Source organism: Trichosurus vulpecula, chromosome 9 (genome assembly GCF_011100635.1).
Source record: "Trichosurus vulpecula isolate mTriVul1 chromosome 9, mTriVul1.pri, whole genome shotgun sequence".
Lineage (NCBI taxonomy): Eukaryota > Metazoa > Chordata > Mammalia > Diprotodontia > Phalangeridae > Trichosurus > Trichosurus vulpecula.
In genome coordinates, this window is record NC_050581.1 from 186,356,298 (window position 1) to 186,380,756 (window position 24,459).

The 24,459-nt window shown below is 39.9% G+C and overlaps 1 protein-coding gene across 1 annotated transcript in view; it reads left to right on the top strand.

Moving 5' to 3' along the window:
* DNAH12 (dynein axonemal heavy chain 12) overlaps positions 1 to 24,459 on the top strand; it is a 151,200-nt gene that overhangs the window by 71,016 nt on the left and 55,725 nt on the right. The window contains 4 exon segments of the mRNA XM_036739678.1: positions 8,278 to 8,439; positions 12,092 to 12,286; positions 12,982 to 13,115; positions 21,376 to 21,538. Coding sequence (XP_036595573.1) covers positions 8,278 to 8,439; positions 12,092 to 12,286; positions 12,982 to 13,115; positions 21,376 to 21,538 — 654 coding nt within the window.

The following is a 24,459-nucleotide window of genomic DNA, read 5'->3' on the forward strand; positions in this document are numbered from 1 at the left end:
TTTTTTTCAAAGACTGTTATATTCACTTTATTTATTTATTTATTTTTTTAAATGCAATTTATTTATTTAACATATTTGGTTTTCAGCATTGATTTTCACAACAGTTTGAATTACAAATTTTCTCCCCATTTCTGCCCTCCCCCCCCACTCCAAGATGGCTTATATTCTGGTTGCCCTGTTCCCCAGTCAGCCCTCCCCTCTATCACCCCCTCCCCTCTCATTCCCTTTTCCCTTCCTTTCTTGTAGGGCAAGATAAATTTCTACGCCCCATTGCCTGTGTATCTATTTTTTAGTTGCATACAAAACTTTTTTTGTTTTTGAACATCTGATTTTAAAACTTTGAGTTCCAAATTCCCTTCCCTCTTCCCTTCCCACCCACCCTCCCTAAGAAGTTGAGCAATTCAACCTAGGCCACACATGTATTATTATGTATAACCCTTCCACAATACTCATGTTGTGAAAGGCTAACTACATTTTGCTCCTTCCCAACCCATCCCGCTTTATTGAATTTTCTCCCTTGACCCTGTCCCCTTTCCAAAGTGTTTGTTTGATTACCTCCACCCCCATCTGCCCTCCACTCCATCATCCCCCCGCCTTTTATTTTTTTTTATCTTCCTCCCTCTTCTTTCCTGTGGGGTAAGATACCCAACTGAGTATGTATGGTATTCCCCCTCAGGCCAAATCTGATGAGAGCAAGGTTCACTCATTCCCCCCTCACCTGCCCTCTCCCCTCCTCCCATAGAACTGCTTCCTCTTGCCACCTTTATGCGAGATAATCCACCCCATTCTATCTCTCCCTATCTCCCTCTCTCAGTATGTTACTCTCTCATCCCTTAATTTCATTTTATTTCTTTTAGCTATCTTCCCTTCATCCTCAACTCACCCTGTGTCTGCTCTCTCTCTTTTACATATATATATATATGCACATACATACACATACATACATATACACATAGATACATACATACATACACATTCACTTATATATACATAAACATATATATATATATATATATATATATATATATATATATATGCATATTCCCTTCAACTACCCTAATACTGAGGTCTCATCTTTCCATGTAGGAATGTAAACAAAACAGTTCAACTTTAGTAAGTCCCTTGCAATTTCCGTTTCTTGATTACCTTTTCATGCTTCTCTTGATTCTTGTGTTTGAAAGTCAAATTTTCTATTCAGTTCTGGTCTTTTCACTGAGAAAGCTTGAAAGTCCTCTATTTTATTGAAACTCCATATTTTGCCTTGGAACATGATACTCAGTTTTGCTGGGTAGGTGATTCTAGGTTTTAATCCTAGCTCCATTGACCTCCGGAATATCGCATTCCAAGCCCTTCGATCTCTTAATGTAGAAGCTGCCAGATCTTGGGTTATTCTGATTGGGTTTCCACAATACTCAAATTGTTTCTTTCTGGCTGCTTGCAGTATTTTCTCCTTGATCTGGGAGCTCTGGAATTTGGCAACAATATTCCTAGGAGATTTCTTTTTGGGATCTATTTGAGGAGGCGATCGATGGATTCTTTCAATTTCTATTTTGCCCTGTGGCTCTAGAATATCAGGGCAGTTCTCCTTGATAATTTCCTGAAAGATGGTATCTAGGCTCTTTTTTTGATCATGGCTTTCAGGTAGTCCAATAATTTTTAAATTATCTCTCCTGGATCTATTTTCCAGGTCAGTGGTTTTTCCAAGGAGATATTTCACATTGTCTTCCATTTTTTCATTCCTCTGGTTCTGTTTTATAATATCCTGATTTCTCATAAAGTCACTAGCTTCCACTTGCTCCAATCTAATTTTTAAAGTAGTATTTTCTTCAGTGGTCTTTTGGACCTCCTTTTCCATTTGGCTAATTCTGCCTTTCAAGGCATTCTTCTCCTCATTGGCTTTTTGGAGCTCTTTTGCCATTTGAGTTAGTCTATTTTTTAAGGTGTTGTTTTCTTCAGTGTATTTTTCAGTATTTTTTTGGGTCTCCTTTAGCAAGTCATTGACTTGTTTTTCATGGTTTTCTCGCATCCTTCTTATTTCTCTTCCCAATTTTTCCTCTACTTCTCTAACTTGCTTTTCCAAATCCTTTTTGAGTTCTTCTATGGTCTGGGGCCAGTTCATGTTTTTCTTGGAGGCTTTGGTTGTAGGCTCTATGACTTTGTTGTCTTCTTTAGGCTGTATGTTTTGGTCTTCTTTGTCACCAAAGAAAGAATCCAAAGTCTGAGACTGAATCTGGGCGCGTTTTTGCTGCCTGGCCATATTCCCAACCAACTAACTTGACTCTTGAGTTTTTCAGTGCGGTATGACTGCTTGTAGATTACAGAGTTCTATGTTCTACGTTTGGGGGGGAGGTGCCAGCTCTGTCAGAGCCGCACTCCTCCTTCCCCAAGGACCCCCAGTCCAGACTGGGCTCAGATCTTTGGCAGGCTGTGCACCCCTGCTGTGATCCGCCACTTAATTCCTCCCACCAGGTGGGCCTGGAGCCGGAAGTAACAACAGCTGTAGCTGCCCCACCTCCGCTGCCCCTGGGGCTGGAAGCCAAACCGTGAACTCCTTCCACTCCCGCAGCTTTTCCCACTAACCTTCTCCGCAGTCTTTGGTGTTTGTGGGTCGAGGGGTCTGGTAACTGCCGCAGCTCACTGAATCAGGGCGCTAGGGCCCCCTCCGCCCGGCTTCTGGTCTGGATCATCCACGCTGCTCAGGCTGGGCTCTGCTCCACTCCGTTCCCAGCTCCCAGCTCCCAGCTCCGTGTGGAATAGAGCTCACCCAGAGACCATCCGGGCTGTCCTGGGCTGGAGCCCTGCTTCCTTCTGCTGTTCTGTGGGTTCTGCCGTTCTAGAATTGGTTCAGAGCCATTTTTATAGGTTTTTGGAGGGACTCGGGTACGGAGCTCACTCTAGTCCGTGCTTACCAGCCGCCATCTTCTGTTATATTCACTTTAATAACTCAATAGGGAAGTGGCCTCTCTAATATCATTTCACAGTATCTCGGAAAAATTTCATATAACAGTATGTTTTTAAAAACATTTTCCTAGTTAAAAGAGAATTCACATTTCTAATCACATGTCTAATATTCCTCCAAATTCCATAAGAAAACTAGAAGTCTAAAGAATATCATGTTTTGTTTTTTAAATGTAACACCAAAGTTCTCAAGCAAAATTTCATCTATTCGGTTACATAAAATCTTAGCTTATCCTTAGAAAATCATCCATATTAATATCTTTGCTATGTTATTTAATCCAAAATCCAATAATAATAACCAATACTTTTTATACATTGTTCATTATACTAAGCACTTTAGAATCATTTAATTCTTCCAACAACACTGAGAAGTAGATGTTATTATTATGATGATTAGTATCTTTTTGTACATGCAAAGATCGATCATATTTTCTAATATAATTATGGAAGTTTCAACTCAATTACTCTTTGGTTTATACTTATTAGTGGCAACAACTAAACCTCATTTGTCACAAGGGTCCATTTCTTTTTGTTTGTTTTTTGTGAGGATTAAGTGACTTGCCCAGGGTCACACAGCTAGTAAGTGTCAGGTGTCTGAGGTTGAACTTGGGTCTTCTTGGCTCCAGGGCCAGTGCTCTATCCAATGAGCCACCCAGCTGCCCCAGTGGGCCATTATTTTTATTTGATTCATATTAAAAAAGAAAAATCAACTTATGGTTCTGTTCCCAGTCTCCATAACTCCTTCCTTATTTCTTTGAATCATTTGGCCACCGAGCCAAATCAGTTCTTTTTATTTTTCTAACTTAATCCTACCAATGTACCTTAAGGCATTTCTTTAGAAAAAATTAGCCAAATTCCCCCTTTAAAAAAACTTTTAGTAAGATCAAAACCATTCCTCATGTTTCCTTTTTTCCAAACCTCACCCCCTTTTTCTTTGAAGCCATGCATCCACACTAGGTCACTGCAGACTCCAGCTTTCCTTAAACTCTCTCCCCATTCTTTTCTCATCCTTACTTGCTTCCTTAACCTGTCATCTTTTTTTCCATTTTATAAAAAACATTCAAAACTGGACCTTTCTTGTTCCCATTTCCAGTGCTTCCCTTGCTTAATTTCTCTAGTGCATTTCTCATTCTTCTCCAAGATTGCCTACAGACTTGATCTTTGTCCTTTTCATTCTAGCCCAAGTTTTTAGGTTTGTTCTTTTTAGACAAAACCAATGAATTGCAATACTTGGTTCCCTTTGGGATACAGATTCACAGTTCGTTCCAATTTCTTTAAAGTCTGTAATTTTTACAAGTGACAATCAAATACACAATTTACTGAACACAATGGCAAAGTTGAAGGTCCCTTCTAGTCCCTCATTGATGACCTTGGAGAAGTCATCTCTCTCCTGCTCAAAGTGAACCTCTTTTATGCTAGAAAAGGATTCATCTTCTTGTTTCATGGCCAAGGTCCAACTATGGCACAGGAATGTCACAGATAGTGTTATCTTAAAGGGTCTCTGCTACTGCTCTCACAACAAAAAGTTATTATCACCATTTACTTTATATGTACTCTAAATGAAATATTAAAGTGGTTTTTTCACTTTAAAACTGCCTTCCTTTCTCAATATAATGTTTAATAGCATTGCATTAAAGTAGCTTCCATTTTGGTGCCATTGACTGTGAACGATCTTTGGTCCTAATTGCTTCTTCCTTTTACAAGGGCTTGATATTTTCTAATACTATAGGGTATCAGCTTCTCTAATTTTCTAGTGATTTTCAATTAATGGATATTCTCATCACACTAATTTAACTTTGAATTCATCTAAATGAAATATAGCTGTATAATTACTAATGATAATAATTTAAAAATCTCAACTTTCACAAGGGTCATTTAGCTGCCAAGATTTCAAATTTCAGGGTGCAATATTATCAGTGTACTTATGCTTTAATTTATATTGAACAATAGGGCAAGAAACATCATGAAATAATTTTCAGATTCTTTTCTCTCAAAATAATTCTCCTCTTCCTCTTCTTCTTCCTCCTCCTCCTCTTTCTCCTTCTCTTCCTTCTCCTTCTTCACCACTAATATTTGTAAGCCATATATTCCTTAGTCTGAGTACCCTCTGTTAGGTGTGTATATACTTAATTTACTTCTATACTTTACTATAATGCTATATTCTTGTTTAATTCTATCTTCAATAATTCTTATCCTTACTAATTATAGCCTTCTTTATTATAGTTCTACTGAAATACAATTTTGAACTTATTTTCACTTCCACTGATTTCAACACAAGTTTGATTGTGTTTCTAATTTACCTAAACAATTTATTACAGTTTATTATTTTGGTTGCTTTATGATTTCAAAACAAGTTCCTTTAGGTTGGTTGCTTAAACACACTAAGCAAAAGAAAGGTAAATCAATTCCAACGTGACTTACTTTTATTCCTTTGGAATCTGAAACTGGCCACAAGTTTTCCTGTTCTGCCTTCTAATAATAAAAATTCACACTTCCTTCCCGCAATAAATTTGTGCCAACTTCAAGTGCAGTTTTAAAGTGTACCTTTAATCTGTACTAAGGTTAAAACCAATTTCACAGAGTGATTCCTAAAACTTCAGACTCAGAGACTGAGTGGAACCGCTTAGGGCTTAGCAAATGTGTTTCTTTTCCAGTTCTAGGTGGTGAAATTATTTAAATTCACAGCTTCATTCTAATTTCTCCTGTACTAATTCCCTAAGTTTTTCTTATTTATTGCTTCTCTGAATTTTACTGAATTTCTATTTCACTAAATCTCTCTGGAATAGATTCTGTGATTAATAAAACAGTCCTTAAAATTCAGAATACAGCTTCCAAGTCAACCTCTAGTCATTTTAAAGTTCCTTATGGAATAACTGATCTGTCAATTTTTGTTTAGAATTTCCCAGGAGAGAATAGCAAATTTAGTCTCTCATCATCATCACCATCATCATCATCATCATCATTTTTATCTGTCTTTCATCTCAGTAACCTCCAATGTGGCCATTATTAGAAACAGAGTGAGAAAAGAGAGGCTTGCCTTTCTGAAGAGTTCTTTTTGAAAAGTTTTACTTTTTTCAGTCTCTTCTCCCTAGTTTATTAGATCACAGGAAAGCACATAGAACAAAACAAGTGCTTGGAAGCACCTGCCAGCACGGATTAGCACGAAGCGCAGAAAAGATGGCACAGATTTTCTGTTCTCTCCAAGATTTTCCTAACTGTAGAAGGTCCCTTTCTGTCTGAAGCAAGGAACCCACCATTCCTAAACTTAGTTCTGTCATTCACACAATGGACACACATAGAACACATAACAATACTTGATGCAACATTAAATCAGGCCTGAACTTCTAAGTTTTCTCTAGGAGATTTTGAAGTTAGGATCTTACCTGTCTCTTCTATTAAGTATACGACTTATGACAGTTGTGTGGTTGGGGTCCTGCTGTCAGCCCAAGATGAATTCTTCTGTTTACTCTTTGTGTTAATGTTTTTAGTCTTACCATTAAGAAAATGTAATTTAGTAACAGTGTCCAATTGCTTTAGTCTAATTTGCTAATTGGGTTCACCCATTTAAATTGTACTTTGTATATATGTAGATGTACGTATATATATACACATATGTATTTTATATATTTGAGACAGACACAATTTAGCAAAGTTTTCCTTCCTGTTCCCTTTTTAAAAAATTTAAATTGACTTAGAACAAGTTCCTAAAAGAGAATTCTATTTCTTCTAGGTTCTTTGCTAAATCACATAAAGAGAATTTTTTAAAAAAGAAATCAAATGCCCATTTTACTTCGTAAAGGGTTTTTTTTCTCTGAAACTTTTTTCTTCCCCAGGGGATAATCTGCTGGTAAAGGGCTTTTTCTAAAACAAAACATCCTTTCTTCCCCACTAATGTGGAGGATATCCCCTAAAAAACCCTTTTCTTCTCCAAAGTGGAGGCTACCCTAAACTTGAAAGAATCTTAGAAATGTGCACTTAACCAAAATTTCTGTAGAGAATTTGGTGGTTTTGGTGGTTTCCTCCTCAAAGTAGAGGCTTACCTTAGTTTGGAAGAATTTAGGTTCCGGACTGAGGAGAGTTCAGGCCTCTAAGACAGCCCTCTGAGAAGCCCCTCAGTGACCGGAGAGCCCTCAGGGAAATTCCTTGGAGAGGACCACTTATGGAAGTCTGGAGTCAATCCCTTAGGTCCTATCTGGGGTGCCAACTATTAAAATTAGTTATCTGAAATAAAAAGGAAACTGAGGACAAAGTTACCAAGCCATCTATGATTTAATTTGTAAAGCTAGCATTTGCGTACCAAATCAGGTTACCTGACCCCTCAGAGGTCAAGAGACCAGGAGGGATTTACAGAGCTGATTTTTATACCAAAAGACGAGGAATTAAAAAAAGACAGAAACTTGTTCTGAACATAATTCAGTTGGACAAGGCAGGTCACCTGATGAGTTAGTTTCTCCCAGACTTCCTTTAATCCTGTGCCAGAAACCCTTTCCTGCAGGTGGTACCTCTTGTAACCAGAAAGTACCCTGGGAAAGAGGAACCTGTGGTCAGTAGTTAGCAGTCCCACCCCTCCCCATCATCCTTAGCAGAGACCATTACTCAACTTAGACTCTAGCTCAAGGAAAAAAAAGGGAACTTATCCAGTAAGACTGGAAAGAGGAACTTAACCTCTGCCTAACCTTTATCCAGCTGCCAGAAAGGGGAACTTAGTCTCTGGTCAGTCCCTGCTTTCTGCTAGAAAAAGGAATTTTTGAAAAACCTTATAGTCTTACGATTATCTCATTCTTCTAAATTATCTGCTACTAACTGATGAAGTCTTCTCAATCTATGTATTCACTAAATCTATAGGCGACCTAGACTTAAGAGACTATCTGTGTTGGTCTGGCTTAGGTGTTAGGGCTAGCTTTTCCTAAAAAAAGGAGTTTAATCTTATAATCAAATGAAAAATGAATTCAAAGTAATCAATACCAGCTGATTTCTCTGTCACCATTCTATAACTGGGAGCTGCTGTGATCTAGAGCTCTCTAGACATAGATCTAGAGCTGGTAGGATATCTGAGTGACCCACTCACCTTGAGAAAGGTCTCTTGGGGTCTCATAGTGATGATGGTGATGATGATGATATGGTTACTTAGCTTCCCTCGGTTTCCTTCTCTATGAAATGAGGACATTGGATTAGATCACCTTTGAGGTCTCTTTCAGCTTTAAATCTATGATAGTAGAAACCTATGATGGTAGACTGATGGTAGAAAGTGAGGGTAGAGCTGGGCTGATCACATACTTCTGCTGGCCTGTGTCTTCTGGGTTCCTTTTTGCTCTGTAGAACCTCCTGAGGAGTGCAGGGATGAAGGGCTTGAAGACCGTGTTCCTCATCACAGACACGCAGATAAAAGAGGAAGCGTTTCTAGAGGATGTTGATAGTGTCCTCAACACTGGGGAAGTCCCGAACATCTTTGCAGCAGATGAAAAACAGGAAGTGATGGAGGTATGTGTGGCAGGTTTTCATATCCTCTTGAAATACAGTTCTTTTGTGAATTGAAGTGGAGAAATGAGTTTATTGTAGGTCTTAACTTAGTTTAAATTGCGTCCTAAGACAGGGTTTCTTAACCTAAAGGTCATGAACCTCTTTGATACCCCGGTGAAGTCTATAAAATAAAATACATAGGATTACTCTGAAGACTAATTATATTGAAATATTTATCAAAATTTATTAAAAAAGCAAATTAATGGAAGCCAGATCAAGAAGCTCCACTCTGATTCATGATACTAAGTTTGACATTTTGTTTGTGATGATAGAAAATTCATCTCATTTGTTTAACCTTATTTACTAGGTCTTATGAATGGAAAAAGATCTATTTTAATTATTTTATGGTTATATGGACAGGAGAAAAGATAAGTGTTGGAACCTCCTAGATCAGTTTAGGGCAGGGGTGTCAAAAATGTGGCCTGTGGGCTACATGTGGCCTACAGCATTCTCATATGGTCCAAGCCAGATATAAATCTAATCAGGATATATTTAACAAATACAATAAAACGTAGATAACATTACATTTTAAAACTAAGTCAAAGGTGATCTAAAGGGATCCGTTTGTACAGATTAGCAGCGCCCCTTTCTATTACAGTCTGACACCTGTGGCCCATGGTGCACATTGGCTTTCACTGGTGCCTGGCAAGGGGGTTGGACTCAGTGGTCTATAAGGTCCTTTATCCACTGGGCTCCTTTGATCCTACGATGTCATCATAAACTAATACTGGAGACCTGCAAGTACTGCACTGAAGAAATGAATGCCATCATTCAAAATGGCCTCAACAATTCATGTGGAATGCTGTCTTTCACATAGCTCCTGCTCTGATCTGAATGGGATGGTATCAGTCAGTGAACAGGCCTTGATTAAGCACCTACTCTGTGCCTTCAAGGATACTATGTTCTCTCATAGGAAGTAGCAGGTTACATGCAGCCCAGAATCTGGGATCTGGGAGTTGGAAGGACCTTGGCAGCCATCATCTCATCTCATCCAACCCACACCTGAACAGAGTACCCACATAACACATTGATAAGCGGTCTTCCAGCCTCTTTGCAAAGACTTTCGAGAGGGGTGGACTCGCTGCGTCTCCAGGCAGCCAGTTCCACATTTGGACAGCTAAGATGGACAGGAAATTTTTCCTGGCACAAAATGCCAATTTGCTTCTTGTCAGCTTCCATTCATTTGTTGTACTTGGTTCTGCCCTTGAGGGCCAAATAGAAGAAGCTTTGATTCCTTTTCCATATAGCAGCCCTTCATGTACTTGAAGCTAGCTGCCGAGATCTCCCTGAGCTTTCTCTTCTCTAAGACAAGCCTGCCCGGCTGCTTAGTAGATCCTCATGGAAAGTGGTCTTAGACCATTTCACCATCCCATCTGCTCTCCTCTGCAGATTCTCCAACTAATCCAAGCCCTTCTTAAATGGAGGTGCCAGAATAGAATGAGGTCCAATGAGTGCAGGGTACAGAGAGACATCTCCTCTCTGTTCCTGAAAACTCACTATAAACATAGGCAAATACATGCCAGATACAGAGAAGGAAAACACAGGGTGATCTAGCTGCTGTCAGATTAGAAAAGGTCTCTGGTAGGTGGGGGTCGAGCTTTGAATCGCAGTCCTGTGTGATGGACCCAGCCCCCTGGATCATTCCCTAGATGTCTGAGATTAAGGCTAGAAAGCAGTGAGTGATTGTGGGGAAGAGGGTTCTCCTGGAGGCCTGACTAGTAGATGTAGCCGTGAGACTCCACCTCCTCTTGTGAGCATGAAGAAGAGGGTGGGGGCTTCTGTGTGAGAGCCATATAAATCCCATCTAGAATGTGTCTCCTTTCTGCTCCTGTAACACCTGCGCTTGCTGTTGGATTAATAATTAATTTATGACGTTGTGAAATGGAGAGAGGCATGCCTTGTTCTTTGGATACTTTCTGGGAAAGACCACAGTAGTAGGGGAAGTGAGGCTGCAATCACATCTTAGTTAGGCAAAGAGAATGAAGGGTCACAGAAGGTACAGAGACAAGCGTTGAAAGGCAGATGGTGTGGGGATGTGGGATGAGGTGATAGAATGAGGAAGAGAGTGATGGGAAAGAGGATGAGGACGGGCAGAATCACAGAGAGTCACTCACATAACCATGCATTAGAGTTGGGAACACTCAGCAGCATGGACCCTTTGGGGATGGAAGGAGCAAAGGAGTTCGAGGTCTCCTTCTTATAGGATTTTTTGGGGGTACAGACTCTTATCTGTGCCAGCCTTGGAGTTAGCTCATTAACATAACCTATCCAGATCATTTCAGAGTTGTTGGTGAAGCTTTAAAATTAACATGTCCACACTATCTCAAAATTATCAGTACCATTTGGTGATCTGCTGGTCTTCTGAAATTTGTCTGAGATTTTCATGTCGGAGGACCAGAAGGCCCTGATAGCAGCAGCGGGATGGACCCCCTGATTCAGTACACATTACCAGGTTGTGATTTTGGGTTAATATATGGTATAATTTGTAAATTATGCTTCTTCAATCTTTGGGACCGTTTGACTGGGACTTGTAGGTCCCCCTTGTAACAATCTTACTTTCTGCTATTGCCCCTTTATGATGGCTGGCTACTTACTATACTGACTAGGAGTGGGGGGTGGTGATCAGGGGTCCAGAACAGTTTTAACACTCTGCTGTTCAATTGGTGCAGGATGTGCCCACATGGAGAAATCTGTTTTGGTCATAAATCAAGGCGGACGGTAGATGTGGTGAATGTGAAGCTTCCCTGCTGAACAGCATCCTGGTATTCTGCATGCAGGCCGATGCCAAAAATGAAGTGGGAAGGGGGCAACCTCCAGTCAGAAAGGAGGCAAAAGTGCAGCATAATTAGATGAACTGATCAACAGATTGAAATTCAGCAGGCTTTATTAAGTAGTTACTATGTGAGGCAGCCCAGAGTCGGGGAGACCAGCATGCACTGCTCACCTCCTTTACCTGCTTGGTGGTGCTCTGATTGTCTAAGATGCGCAGGTGCAGAGAGAGTGCTGACCTTCCTGGCTGGGGGGAGCTTTTCATTCACACGCTCCTGATGCTACTGAAGTTTCAGGTCCAGGTCTTTTCCCTAGCCCACTCTGTGCTAGGCAGTAGGGCCACTAAGGGAGATCTTGTCCTCATAATGGGTCTTTAGGCAAATTAGACTTACGTGAATTGTCTTTAAATTAATTTGTTGTGGGTGAATTGAACAAGTAAAGAGAAGTTCAACTTGGGCATGTTGGAAATTCTTCTCCTCCTCCCCCTCCCCACTTCCCTCCCTCTCCCCTCCTCCCCTCCCCCTTCCCTTTCCTGTCCCCCTCTCCCTCCTCCTCCTTCATTGACCACTGTTAGTGTTTTGGAAACAAAAGGTAAATTTGCTTTTCTTTGTCTGCTCATTGTTCGGCAAAATGCCTGGCACGTAGCCTGACATCACAGGACTGGAAGTTACATTGAGAGCCAAGACTGTGAACAAGCTGCGCCTCTGAGTTAACATAGAGAATGTCCAACTTCTGAGGATGTTTAAAGAGAGAAAGAGTGATGAAAATGTTCCTTAGGACAGATTTCAGCCTTTGATGATCCCTTCCATTTTCAGTGACCACATCCTCCTCTTCTGCTCCCCAGGGTGTTCGTCCAGCAGCTCAGGCTGGTATTAAACATGGTGAGCTCAGTCCCTTGGCCCTGTTTGCCTTCTTTGTGAATCAATGCCGAGACAACCTCCATGTTGTTGTCGCTTTCAGTCCCATTGGTGATGCTTTTCGCAATCGCTTGAGGCAGTTCCCGTCCCTCATCAACTGCTGTACCATCGATTGGTTCCAGGTTTGTCACTAGATTGGTTTTATTTCATTTTTGCAACAAACTTCCCTCTTCTAGAACTCAAGTCTCAAAAACATTGAATTGAGCTAGGTCTTGTTCCGTTAGATCCATTGCTGTGATTTGCACCAGAAGAGCGTGTTGATAGCAGTTCATTCAGTGAGCATTTATTAAATACCAACTATGTGCCGTATTGTGAGAGCGTCCATTCATACAAAGACGAAAACCAAAATACTCTCTGCTCTCAAGGATGGTGGGAGAGAGATAGAATGTTCATACAGAGAAATATTTTGAAGGCAAATTATTTTGTGTTTTCTGTGTTCAAATATTCCCCCGAAGAGTGTAAATTAGCTCGTATTAACTTATCTCTGTACATAGCATATCTCCCCAGAGGAATGTTGGCTTCTTGACAGGAGAGATTGTAATTTTTGCCTCTGTGCCTAGCCCAGTGCTTGTCATACGGCGATTGATTGATACTTCTCTATGTGTGTGCATTGTTTCCTCGTGGTCCCAGTGTGAGCTCCTGGAGGTCAAAGACTGTCTTGTTTCTGTCTTTGAATCTCCAGCCCCTCAAGCAGAGCCCGGCACACAGTAGGTGCTTAATACATGACTTGTTAAAGTGAAGAACCTTAGACATTACTGTTTTCCAATAGTAAAAGAGTAGAAATGTTTACATTTCATTCAATGACTTTCTTTCTCAGCCGTGGCCTGAAGACGCCTTGGAACGTGTGGCCGTTAAATTCTTGGAAACCCTGGAGCTCACAGAAAACGAGAGAGAAGAAGTGGTTCCGATCTGCAAACACTTTCACACGTCCATCATGGATCTCTCAGCAAGGTTCATTAACATCTTTGAAAAAATGACAATAATTCTTTGTTTGTTTAGCATGTTTCCCCTTTGAAAGATTTAGGAATTGTGTGTGTGTGTGTGTGTTACTTTGTTCCAATCTTTTTAGGATATTGATTGTTATTTTTAAAATGGTGACCCTCTTGTGTTGGTGTTCTTTCGGAAATGAAGGAAATGAAAAAACCCAAACCCTGACATGCTTGAAGTCCAACAGCCAGCCTTTTATGTGGGGCGGAGGCTAGAAGACTGGACTGTGGGTTTTTAGTCCATATTTTTGCCTTTAGAAATCATCATTTCCCTGTCATGTCCTATATGTCACATGTCATCAGAGTCATGTCCCTTGTCACTTCTCCCAGAACCAGGCTCATAGGCTCAGCAATCCAGACCTAGGAGGGACTTCACAGACCAGCTGGTCAAACCCTTGTGTTTTCCAGATGGAGAAACTCAAGTGACTTGCCCAAGGTCACACATACAGTAAGTGGAAGAGTAGGGATTTGAACCCAGATCTTTGACTTCAGAACCAGTGCTCTATTTCTGCCGTACAAGGCAGCTTCTCACTTGTCTCCCTTGAGCCTGCATTTCCTCATCTCTAAAATGGGAGTCATAATTCCTGAAGTCTCTACCTCACGGGGCTCACGTGGGACTCAGGATCCTGGATGTAAAGCGATTCTGTAGTGACCAGCACCACTGATGATGATGGCCCAGGGAATGGATGGGTTCTGCTTGGTTCCTTGTTTAAGAAGATCCTCGACGCAGTACCTGGCACCTGATCAGTGCTGAGGAAATGTTGACTGGCTAATTATTGACTCCTGAAACTAGTGCTGATAATAGCTCACGTTTCTAGGGCACGCTAGGGTTTGTGGTAGTGTGGTTTTCTGCTAGACTCGGCTTGGGCCCTTCTCCCTGGAGCAGGGGGGTGGCTTTGCTGCCGTGGCGCCTTGTCAGTCTCATATCTCATGTTACATTCCCCTTGAGCCGGTTGATGTGGGCAACTCCAAGAGTGTCTAGGCTTAGAGAAAACTCCTGTGTGGGTCAGAGACCACTGCTCACATTAAAAATAGATAGAGACCATTCTTGAGAAAAGGAAAAAAAGGAATTTATTGCTTTCTCATGAGAAAGGATACACGCCAGCGTGGCCCAAGATGATGCCAACATATGTGTGTGTGCGTGTGTGTGTGTGTGTTGCATACAGCTCAAAGTAAGTTATATAGACCCTAATGCAGAGTTCCCCTCACCCTCCCCACTGGCTCCTCTTCCCACTGACTGGGTTTGGAGCTCACATTCTAAACGCGAAATCTTTTCCCAGCAACAGAGAACAAAGAACAAAAAGACAGGTGTGAGACTGGTATTCAGCAAAAAGGGAGTAACAGCTAGATTAAACAGGACCTTGCAGGTGTCTGTCTACTGATGTAATTTCTTATCTCTACTTTCTTAGCAAAGGAGTTTCTAAAAATATAGGAGGGGTACAGGGTGATGGGGTGGATGGTAGGAGAAGAGGGGGGGCTTCACTATTTCAGTATTCTATTCAATACCATACCGAGGGGGCTTCACTATTTCAGCATTCCACTCCATCCTTCCTCTTCTCTTCAACCTTCTGAAGACACCTCATCGTTATTGATACATCTGAATTCTTCCCCTTAACTATCACCCCATTAAGTAAATATGGGAAGGATTGAGTGACACATTGACAAATCAAAGGGGCAGATCCTCTTTATATACAGACCCAAAAGAAAACAATAATGCAATTATCCCTTTAAAATTCAAAAAGTCTTTTCCTATACAGCTGTCTGGCAGGGAGCATCGTCAATGAAGTCTTCTGGTCCTTGGTATTTGTTTCAGCCATCTCCAGCACAGTTTCTCAGCATCTTCTTCTTGTCTTCTTGTAGGAACCAGCTTTCTGTCCATTCCCCTACAAAAGTGACCTTAGCACAGTTTTAAAGTACCATTTCTAATCCTCATAACCCTGATAGTTTTTACAAACTCAAAATTGGAACCAGGGCCAATTGTCATGTTTAAGAAATTCACATCAGAACCCAGTGTCTTACACTTTACATTAATCCATTATTAATTTCCTCACCAGGAGGATGAGATTTCACTTAAGGAATTAATAAAAGGCATACATAATACATACATAAATATATTAAATAACCAATTTTTAACACAGTACATATAAAATCTTAAACTTTTAGTCACGCCATGTTTCTTTTGATGGCATTTACAAAATAAACCACAAACCATTCTTCTTTTTTTAGCATTACTAATTGTAACAAAAATTTAGACAAGCATGATATTAATCAAATAACAAAATAACATTCTCAAAAGCCCTTGACCTAATTGTCTCCATACCATTACCAAGAATTAAAGGATCCTAACTCATACAGGAACACTAGTCCCAGTCCTATAGTAACCTAACATGTTCCATAATCAATTATTTGAGTAAATTTGTTATTGTACTTACAAAACCTTCTGATTATAGGAATTTGCCACCAAAAGATTAGAGACTTATTAGTTATCAGTCCCATTAGGCCTTTGAATAGCAAATTCCAATAATTATTTTAAGATATGACTATAGTCTCACATTGCTTAAGGAATATCTCCAAAGCAAGCCCTAACTAACTTGCATGCATTTCCACCCTTGTTCATAACACCTTACTAAGTTGGTGCAAAAGTCCTTAAGTAACTCAAATTCCAGAGTGTTATCAAGAAACTAAACTCCTAGTTATCACAGAATCCCTAAATATCACAAAGTTTCTTAGTCAAAAGGTGTTGTAATAAAATCTCACATTGGTAACAGTAAGAGACTGATTACAAGAAAAAAAATACTACTGCTTTTAGAATGCTTTTAAATAAAGGGAACATCTTAAGGTGAGTCTTAAGTAGTTTGCATAAATTTCTGCACATGTTCTAGTTCTAGATAAAAATATCATTAGATTTCCCAGTAAGATAACACAAAAGAGCTCATATCTTATACTGACTACTTGCTTTGATCATATAAACTTACTATAGAAGGAAAAAGAGCAGGGACATGTGACATACCAAATATGGCAGGATAAAACATCCTTAGCTTTGTTTAAATTCAGACAGAGTCACAGTTCTCCAGTCATGCAGTATCTGTTTCTCCTCATAGCCAGACTCAGGAATAGTCAGGTGAGAAACATTTCTTTCCAAAGGAACGCAATGGGGAAACTTAGCCAGGAGGATTCCATTCTAGATTGAGGATAAGACTGTCCCCTCAGCTTTTTTCCAAATGCAGACTTCTACCTGTTAACAGCACAAGATCACATTCCCTCTGAGTAGCTTATCTTCTGGCATTTTTTTTCCAGATACTGATTTAATGCAGACGACTATACCCGAATTCAAACTCAAAACCAATTAGTTATGGTCCCGAGCACCTTTTACCTTAAACAGCAAGTCTCACTAATCACAGCTTAGAGCCAGATACAGTTGCTTTTACTTTCATGGAACTGCAATAAGCAATAAAGATTTACTAGGACTCACATATATAAGAGATTCCATTAAACATCTTTCCCTTCTTAAATTTAAACTTGTCCTGGTATAAAAGCCAATTGTTAGAATCCTTTCTATCTATTGTACATAAACTTGCGACTTCTCAGCAAGCTAAGTTCATTGTTTAGGACTTACATAAATCAAACAAGTTCTTTTCCTAGGGCTGATTACCTTGCCCATACAGATAGTTTCCAGGGGCCTTGGCAATTTCACAAAATAAGGATAAATAACATGGACCCCAGGATGGGGTTAATACTGGTGCCCTTTGTCTGCTGACTCCCGTGCATACAGGAAGACTGTTCTGAATGGGCAGAACCAAATCGATAAGGCTTTACACAATGCTCTTCTTTCCACATACAGTAATCAATTAACCATTTTTGGTTTTAGCATTAAAACAATAATGAACAAAATAACCAATCTGCTCTTAACTGTAATAAACAATAAATTTCAATGACGTCAAATACATTTCTAGATCATTAAAAAATAATAATAATTATTTATAAAAGGGTGGGCTGTCTTACCCTAAGTATAGACCCTGACTAGCAGGCTTCTCTACCTTTAGCCTCTTCCTCTATTACCTACTTTCTTCTACCAGAATGGCACTGGCTGCCACTGCCGGTACACATTGTGGCCAGCCCCATGTGACACTGAGTCTAATACTTCGGGGAGGAATACCACTGGCTTACATCTCCTGCCCCTTTATTCCTTTTTTAAAATTTTCATCCTTCTACCAGGTGGGGGAAAATAAATCTCTCTCTCTCTAATCTGATCTGGCATGAGAGGGGTTAATAGAAAAACCTTGGGTCTGTTTGCTATCCTTTGCTGTTTCTCTGAGCACACTTATTCAAGGTTGATCCAAAGACACAACAAACCTAGGAATGAAACTTAAATAAAAAAAAAATTCACAGTAGGTTTGGACATGATTGTCATCAATATCAAATTGCTGCAACAGATTAACTTACAAATAGAAATTTAGTAGGCCTTCTAAAAATCATGCAAAGGATTTTACAAAACATTTCTTCATAAAAATATTTCCCTTTCTCAGAAACAGCTTGCAATTTATCCTGATGTTATTATTAATTCCTAAGTACTAAACAATTCTTAAATTTAATCACCAAACCTTTTCCACATAATTGAAGAAAAAAAGGAAAACTAAACATACTTTTGTAAATACTTGATTTAAGCAAAAATTTCCTAAATGATAGCAAAAAAATTTTAACTGAAAATTCCTTTAAATAATGAAAAAATTTGGTAATTTATGATTTCTTAAATTACAGTACTTCAAAATATTATAATACACAGTCAAATGGAGTGACTTAAAAGTTTCCTGACTCATTCGCCACTATTTTTTGCAGTACAATTCTTAACCTAACAACATTTAGATTATAAGAGAAATTGCTTTTCTGATAACACAGATGATACAGTTGTTTACCAAATTATGCAATAAAAGAAAATTTTAGAAATACAGTAATACCATAAACAATTATCATCTATTTATGCCTTAAAACCAAAACCAATTAATTACCAGTCTCGGTTGGATATATTTCCGGATTCGTCTCATCACCATTGACATAAATTTCACATAAAGAAAATCCACATAAAGATAACGGATATGAAGCAATTATATTTAACTTAAACAGTCTACATTAAGATAGCATTTGTTTTGTGCCAAGCATTGTGCCAAGCACCTTTACAATAATGTGATCTTTGTAATATCCCTGGGAATGAATTCCGACACCATCCCCTTACTGAACAGTAAACTAAAGTAAATAGACCTTTCTTGGGGCTATATAGTTAATAAATTTCTTAATGCCAAATAACAATATGTACTTTTAAAATTATGCAAATATACATTTCTAAGTTCAATACCCTTGGCCCTTTATAAAGGAATATTACCCACAAACTCGTATATTTCTTCATTATTTCAGCACATTCACATTTTTCTTGGGAAAGTTTTACAAACAGTTTGCAATCACCTGTTATAATCAGGTCAATTTAAAATGTGCTGGGCCAATATTCTAACTTCTTCTTTTGGCCCAGGTAAAAAGGAAGCCTAAGGAATTTGAATCATTGCTGACAAGGTATGGTCAGTTTCCCCTCCAGGCAGAGGAGTTTGATAATTAATTGAGTAGTAATAATACTAACTCACAATAACCAATATCTTTACTACAGCCAATATCCATAGTAAATTTAATAGAACCCACCCACTGATGTAGCCCCAAAGGTGGGTGGACATAATTCCTTTTATGTCTCCAGAACTTTATCTATTGGTTTTTAAATTAGGCTATCAGCCTTTCACTCTAAGCTGCCTGCTTAAGATTTTTGTTTACTAAACTTACTTCAGTGCCAAATAGCAAAATAAATTCTAACCTATCTTAAGCATTAAATTAGGAATGACACATTATGCTTTTCATATTTTTAAATATCGCCAGAATGGATTAAATTTCTTTCCAGTTGGGTCCTATTACATGAAAATTTTTTTCTTTTAGGTAAGGCAGAAAATGGTTAAAGGCTTATTTAGCCTGCCTCCCTTTGATCCAAGGGGAAAAGATTCACCCTCCTTTCCTCCTTCTCTTTCTCTCTTCTACTTTCAACAACTTGGCCAGAGTTGGAATGTAGGAGGGAGGAAGAGAATATTTTCCACCACCTCTTCAAGAGTTTCAAACCTTTTTACTTTCAAAACCTCTACTAAAATAGATTATATCTTCCTTACGCTTTCTACACATGCTCTTCTGCTACATACTTAAACTTTCTTGCTTTTACTTTATCCCTTCTGGTGGACTTTGATTAAAGCCCCTTTAAAACTGCACATACCTTATTTCCCTCTTCGATTTGCCTTTTTCCACCATATAATCTAAACAATAAAATGCTTTTCTCTCTCCTTCTCTCTCCCGCCCACCCGCTCCTCTGAAGACTGGAGTCAGGAAGAGAAAGACAGAGATAGTGGACCTTACAGGGTGTCAGATTACACACGCGCTCCACATGGAGACACAGAACAGATACAGAGAGAAAATGACAGCTCAGAGAGGATTCTTAGAAATACACTACACAAATTAGACATTGCCAGCATTTTTCTTTTCTCTTGTCTTTTCCTTTCTATTTTGGTAACTGCCAGTTAGCTAGTCTACCCCCTAGTGGGTTATCGCGACCCATTGGGCTGAGGCTCACGAGTTCTTGCTCTCCCTGTCTAAAAAAAAGGAAAGCTCACTGATCTTGCCCCACCCATCTTAGACTGAGTTGTTCCCTCCATGGCTCATAGTTCTCACCCTGCCTTTTCTGAAAGTCGGGGCTCACCGATCTCACCAAGGGGAGTGGGCTGAGGCTGATGAATTCTTGCTTTCTAAAAGCTCACTGATCTTGCCCCAACCCCAGGCTGAGGTTCATGAGTTCTTGCTTTCCCTTTCTTAAAAAAAAGAAAGGAAAGCTCACTGATTTTGCCCCAACCCCAGGTCACCCAGGAATTGCTCACCAGTCTTGCCTCTAGAGGACTCACGGATCTCGCTCACTTGGGACTGTGTGCACGACTTATGTGACCAGATCAATTCGGCCATTCCTCCGGGTGGACTTCCCTAACACTATCAGAAGCTCTGATCCAGTTTCGTTTTTGCCTTCCAAGATAGTCTCTCTTCAGGTCTTTATCTAATCAGGAGGGAAGTTTTCACAAACCAAAGTCCCCCAGCCATGGCAGTCTCCAGCAGGAGCCTGCCCTGGGATTTAGTATGTGGAGACCTCTCCCAAAAAGAGGCTTCCCAGCCAGTGCACCAAAAACTGTGTGGGTCAGAGACCACTACTCACATTAAAAATACACAGAGACCGTTCTTGAGAAAAGGCAAAAAGGATTTTATTACTTTCTCATGAGAAAGGACACACCCCAGCGTGGCCTAAGATGATGCCAGCACATGTGTGGGGTTATCATACAGCTCAAAGCAAGTTATATAGACCCTAACGCAGAGTTCTCCCACCCTTCCCACTGGCTTCTCTTCCCATTGACTGGGTTTGGAGCTCACATTCTAAATGCGAAATCTTTTCGCAGCAACAGGGAACAAAGAACAAAAAGACAGGTGTGAGACTGGTATTCAGCAAAGAGGGAGTAAAAGGTAGAAAAACAGGACCTTGCAGGTGTCTGTCTACTGATGTAATTTCTTATCTCTACTTTCTCAGCAAAGCAGTTTCTAAAAAAATAGGGTGGTGGGGTGGATGGTAGGGGAGGTAAGGCCTTTTCCCATGCTGAGGGGCGTCTTCACCATTTCAGCATTCTATTCAATACCACGCTGAGGGGGTTTCACTATTTCAGCATTCCCCTCACTACCCAAAGGCATATTGAATATTTTCCATTGCAAACACATCCTCTTGGGTCTGTGCCTACATACCTTGAAGGGGCATCATTTAAAACCCCATTATATTCATATAATTAGAATTTCAGAAAATAGACATTTTCTTTCCTTAGAGAACGAAAATTCACCTTTAAGTTCTTGACATTTTCCTTCCAACTTCTAGTGGCCACCCTCTAATTACTTTGAATCTTTTGCATCTGCTTTTATGTGTCCATGTTGTTTCTGTTGAACAAAGAACATTTAATTTTTGTTTTTGTATCTCTGGCACATAGCACAATGTTTGACACACAGAAGGTGCTTAATAAACGCTTTTTGATGGACTCCTCTTAATGCCCAGTATGTCACATTTTCTCTCTTGCTTTGTGAAACCTAGTAAGTCCAACTGGGCGTGTTATCTACATGTATTTTAGGTTCTTGAAAGACTTGGGACGACATAACTACGTGACTCCTACATCTTACCTGGAACTGATCGCAGCATTCCGGCAGCTTTTGACTCAGAAGCGCCAAGCTGTCATGAAAGCCAAATTCAGATACACCAATGGGCTTGATAAATTAGCTTTTGCTGAATCCCAGGTAAAAATCATTGACTTCTTAAGATTGGCAAGGGGTGGGGTTGGGAGGAGAGGGCACCAGAACAAGAAGACTGTTAGCACTTTCTGATATTATTTCATCACCATATACAGGGTATATGTGGATGGCTATCTGATATAAAGATATATCTGGTTTGCATATGGCGTGGATAAATATCCGATCTGGGTTCTGGCTCACCACGTCTCCAGGGAAGACTGATTTTTGCCTTTGTGGAGAGTAGTGGGAAGGCTCACATCATTGCCAAAAGCTTTGGGGGATGGAGTAGGCAGGATCCAGGAGCACATGATTGAGCTATCTTTCCGTAACTCCCATTTCTGGGTTGGGTTAAAATCACATCCATTTACCATGCTTTAAATAATGGTAGTCTAGGAGTATGATATTTTGGGGGCCAGAATAAATCACACTTTCCCTGATTGTTTTCAGAGGTGGGATTATACTTAGCTTCCTATTGCCAGTATAACTCCCTCTTCAGACCATCTCCAAAGCTGGTATACCTCATTATCAAAGGAAAGAGTAAATGGAAATTGGGGGGAATTCTACAGAGTAGAATAGACAAAAGAATGCCAAGAAAAAAGGGGCTCTTTGGCTGAGAACCCAGTAAGATCACCACTCACCCAATGAGAGGGGGATCTCACCTAGCAGAGTCCACTGTTAGCAGTTTTCCAGGTTTTTAATGCCTGAGGATCAAGGGACACGTGGGTAGTTGCTTGCTCACATGTTTATGGCATTGAATGTCTGATTGTATATGCCATTCCGAAAGTCCAAGTTGCGTTTCTTAACTACTTTTCTTGAAGTCTTCCAACCCACCAATGTCCCAACTACCTTGTGCATGCTGTCTATGGAACCACAATTTTGCCGTCTCTCAGCCAGACAGCAATCGCATGTCCCTCCGGCTTTCACAAGGCCGTCCCACAAGAAAACTGCCCCAAACTTGGGGGGAAGTGGGGTTACCTCTGCCTGAAAAACAGAAGCAAGAGGAATTCCTTTATTTTTGTCAATTATCTCTTCAGTGGAGTTTGGATAGTTTGGCACCTCTTGTAGTTTGCCATGTGCTTTTACAGATGGATGAATTTGTGAAACCATTAAAAATAAATCAACAATCATTTATTATGTTCCTGCTATGTGCCAGACCCAGGGAATATGAAGATTAAAAATAGTCCCTACCATCAAAGAGCTTATATTCCTATGGGGGAAAGGTGAATCATATGTACGTGGATAATTAAATCCAAACTAGATGCAAAATAACAGGGAGCGATTTTGGAGGGGGGTATTGATAGCATCGGAGGGTTGTTTAGGAGGCGCTGCTTGAGCTGAACTTTGAAGAAAACTTGCAATTTTGAGAGACATAGGTGAGAAAGCAGAGCATTCTGGAAATGGTGGACCAGCTGCAATACTTGGGATTGTGGGGTCATTGCTAATATGTGTTAAGGGTGAACAAAATTGCAGCTGGCTTTGGGGTTCTATTTCACAGGGCACGATTTGACCCATGCTACATCTGAGTCTGTTTAAGAAAGGATGACATTATGATAGGTTTCCCCTTTACTTGTTTGGAAGAGGAATTCCTCTAGTATCTAAGTAGTTGGTCTCTTAAAAAAATTTCTCCTTATATGATGTGATATTTTGTTTTTTTAATTTATTTTTTTCTAAGCATTTTTATTTATTTTTCATATTTGTTAAAAAATTTTTTTTAACTTCCAAATTTTCCTCCTCCCCCACCCGTTGAGAAGGCAAGCAGTATGCTATTGATCATACATGTGAAGTCATGCAAAACGTATTTCCACATTAGCCATGTGGCAAAAAAGAAAAAAAGATTTTGTTTTTTGATTTTTCAGTCTTTTAAGCCTGATGCATTCCTTTTTATTTGACCTCTTATGTTTGTTAAAATATGGGTTTGAATGTTATCAAGACAATAATCAGTCATCAATTGTCAAGTATTTATTAAATGCCTATGATATCCCAGACAGAGTGAAGCAGTCCCTGCCCAAAGGGAGCTTATATTCCATCAGTGGGGACAACATGTACATATAGAACTATTTATCATACTTTATACTTAAAAGATTAAAAGATAAATAGCCTAAAGCCATAAATGCAGGCTGCTCAGACAGCTGTAGTATTTAATATTTGGTAAGTACCTTGCCCTCAATGAGCTTATAGTCATCTAAATGAATAGTAGAACCCTGGAGCTGAAGGGGACTCATGGGAACTTCCTCACCTATTTTAATATGTTTCATTTGCTGTCCTACCCATCTCCAGAGAAAGAACTGATACTGTCTGAATACAGGCTGAAGGATGCTTTCTTTCTCTTTCTCTCTCTTTCTTTCTCTCTCTTTCCCTCCCTCCCTTCTTCCCTCCCTCCCTTCCTCCCTCCCTCCCTTTCTCCCTCCCTTCCAGCCTTCTTCCCTTCCTTCCTTCCTTCCTTCCTTCCTTCCTTCCTTCCTTCCTTCCTTCCTCCCTCATCTTCTTGTGCAAAATGACTAATGTAGGGGCAGCTAGGTGGCTCAGTGAGTAGAGCACTGGCCCTGGAGTCAGGAGGACCTGAGTTCAAATCCGGCCTGAGACACTTGACACATGTACTAGCTGTGTGACCTTGGGCAAGTCACTTAACCCCAACTGCCCGGCCAAAACAACAACGACAAAAAGAAAACAACAAAATGTGGAAATGTTTTACGTGATTTCACATGTACGGCCTACATCTGACTGCTTACTGTCTTAGGGAGGGGGAGGAGAGGAAATGTTTAAAATTGTTTTCACATGTAATTGGGGAAAAAGAAAAAAATATATGTATATATGTATGGGTGTATACATACACAAGTGTATACACTGACACACACACATCTATCTGTCTGTCTGTCTGTCCGTCCATCTACTTGTCTACTCACACACGCAATGGGAACAATATGTTT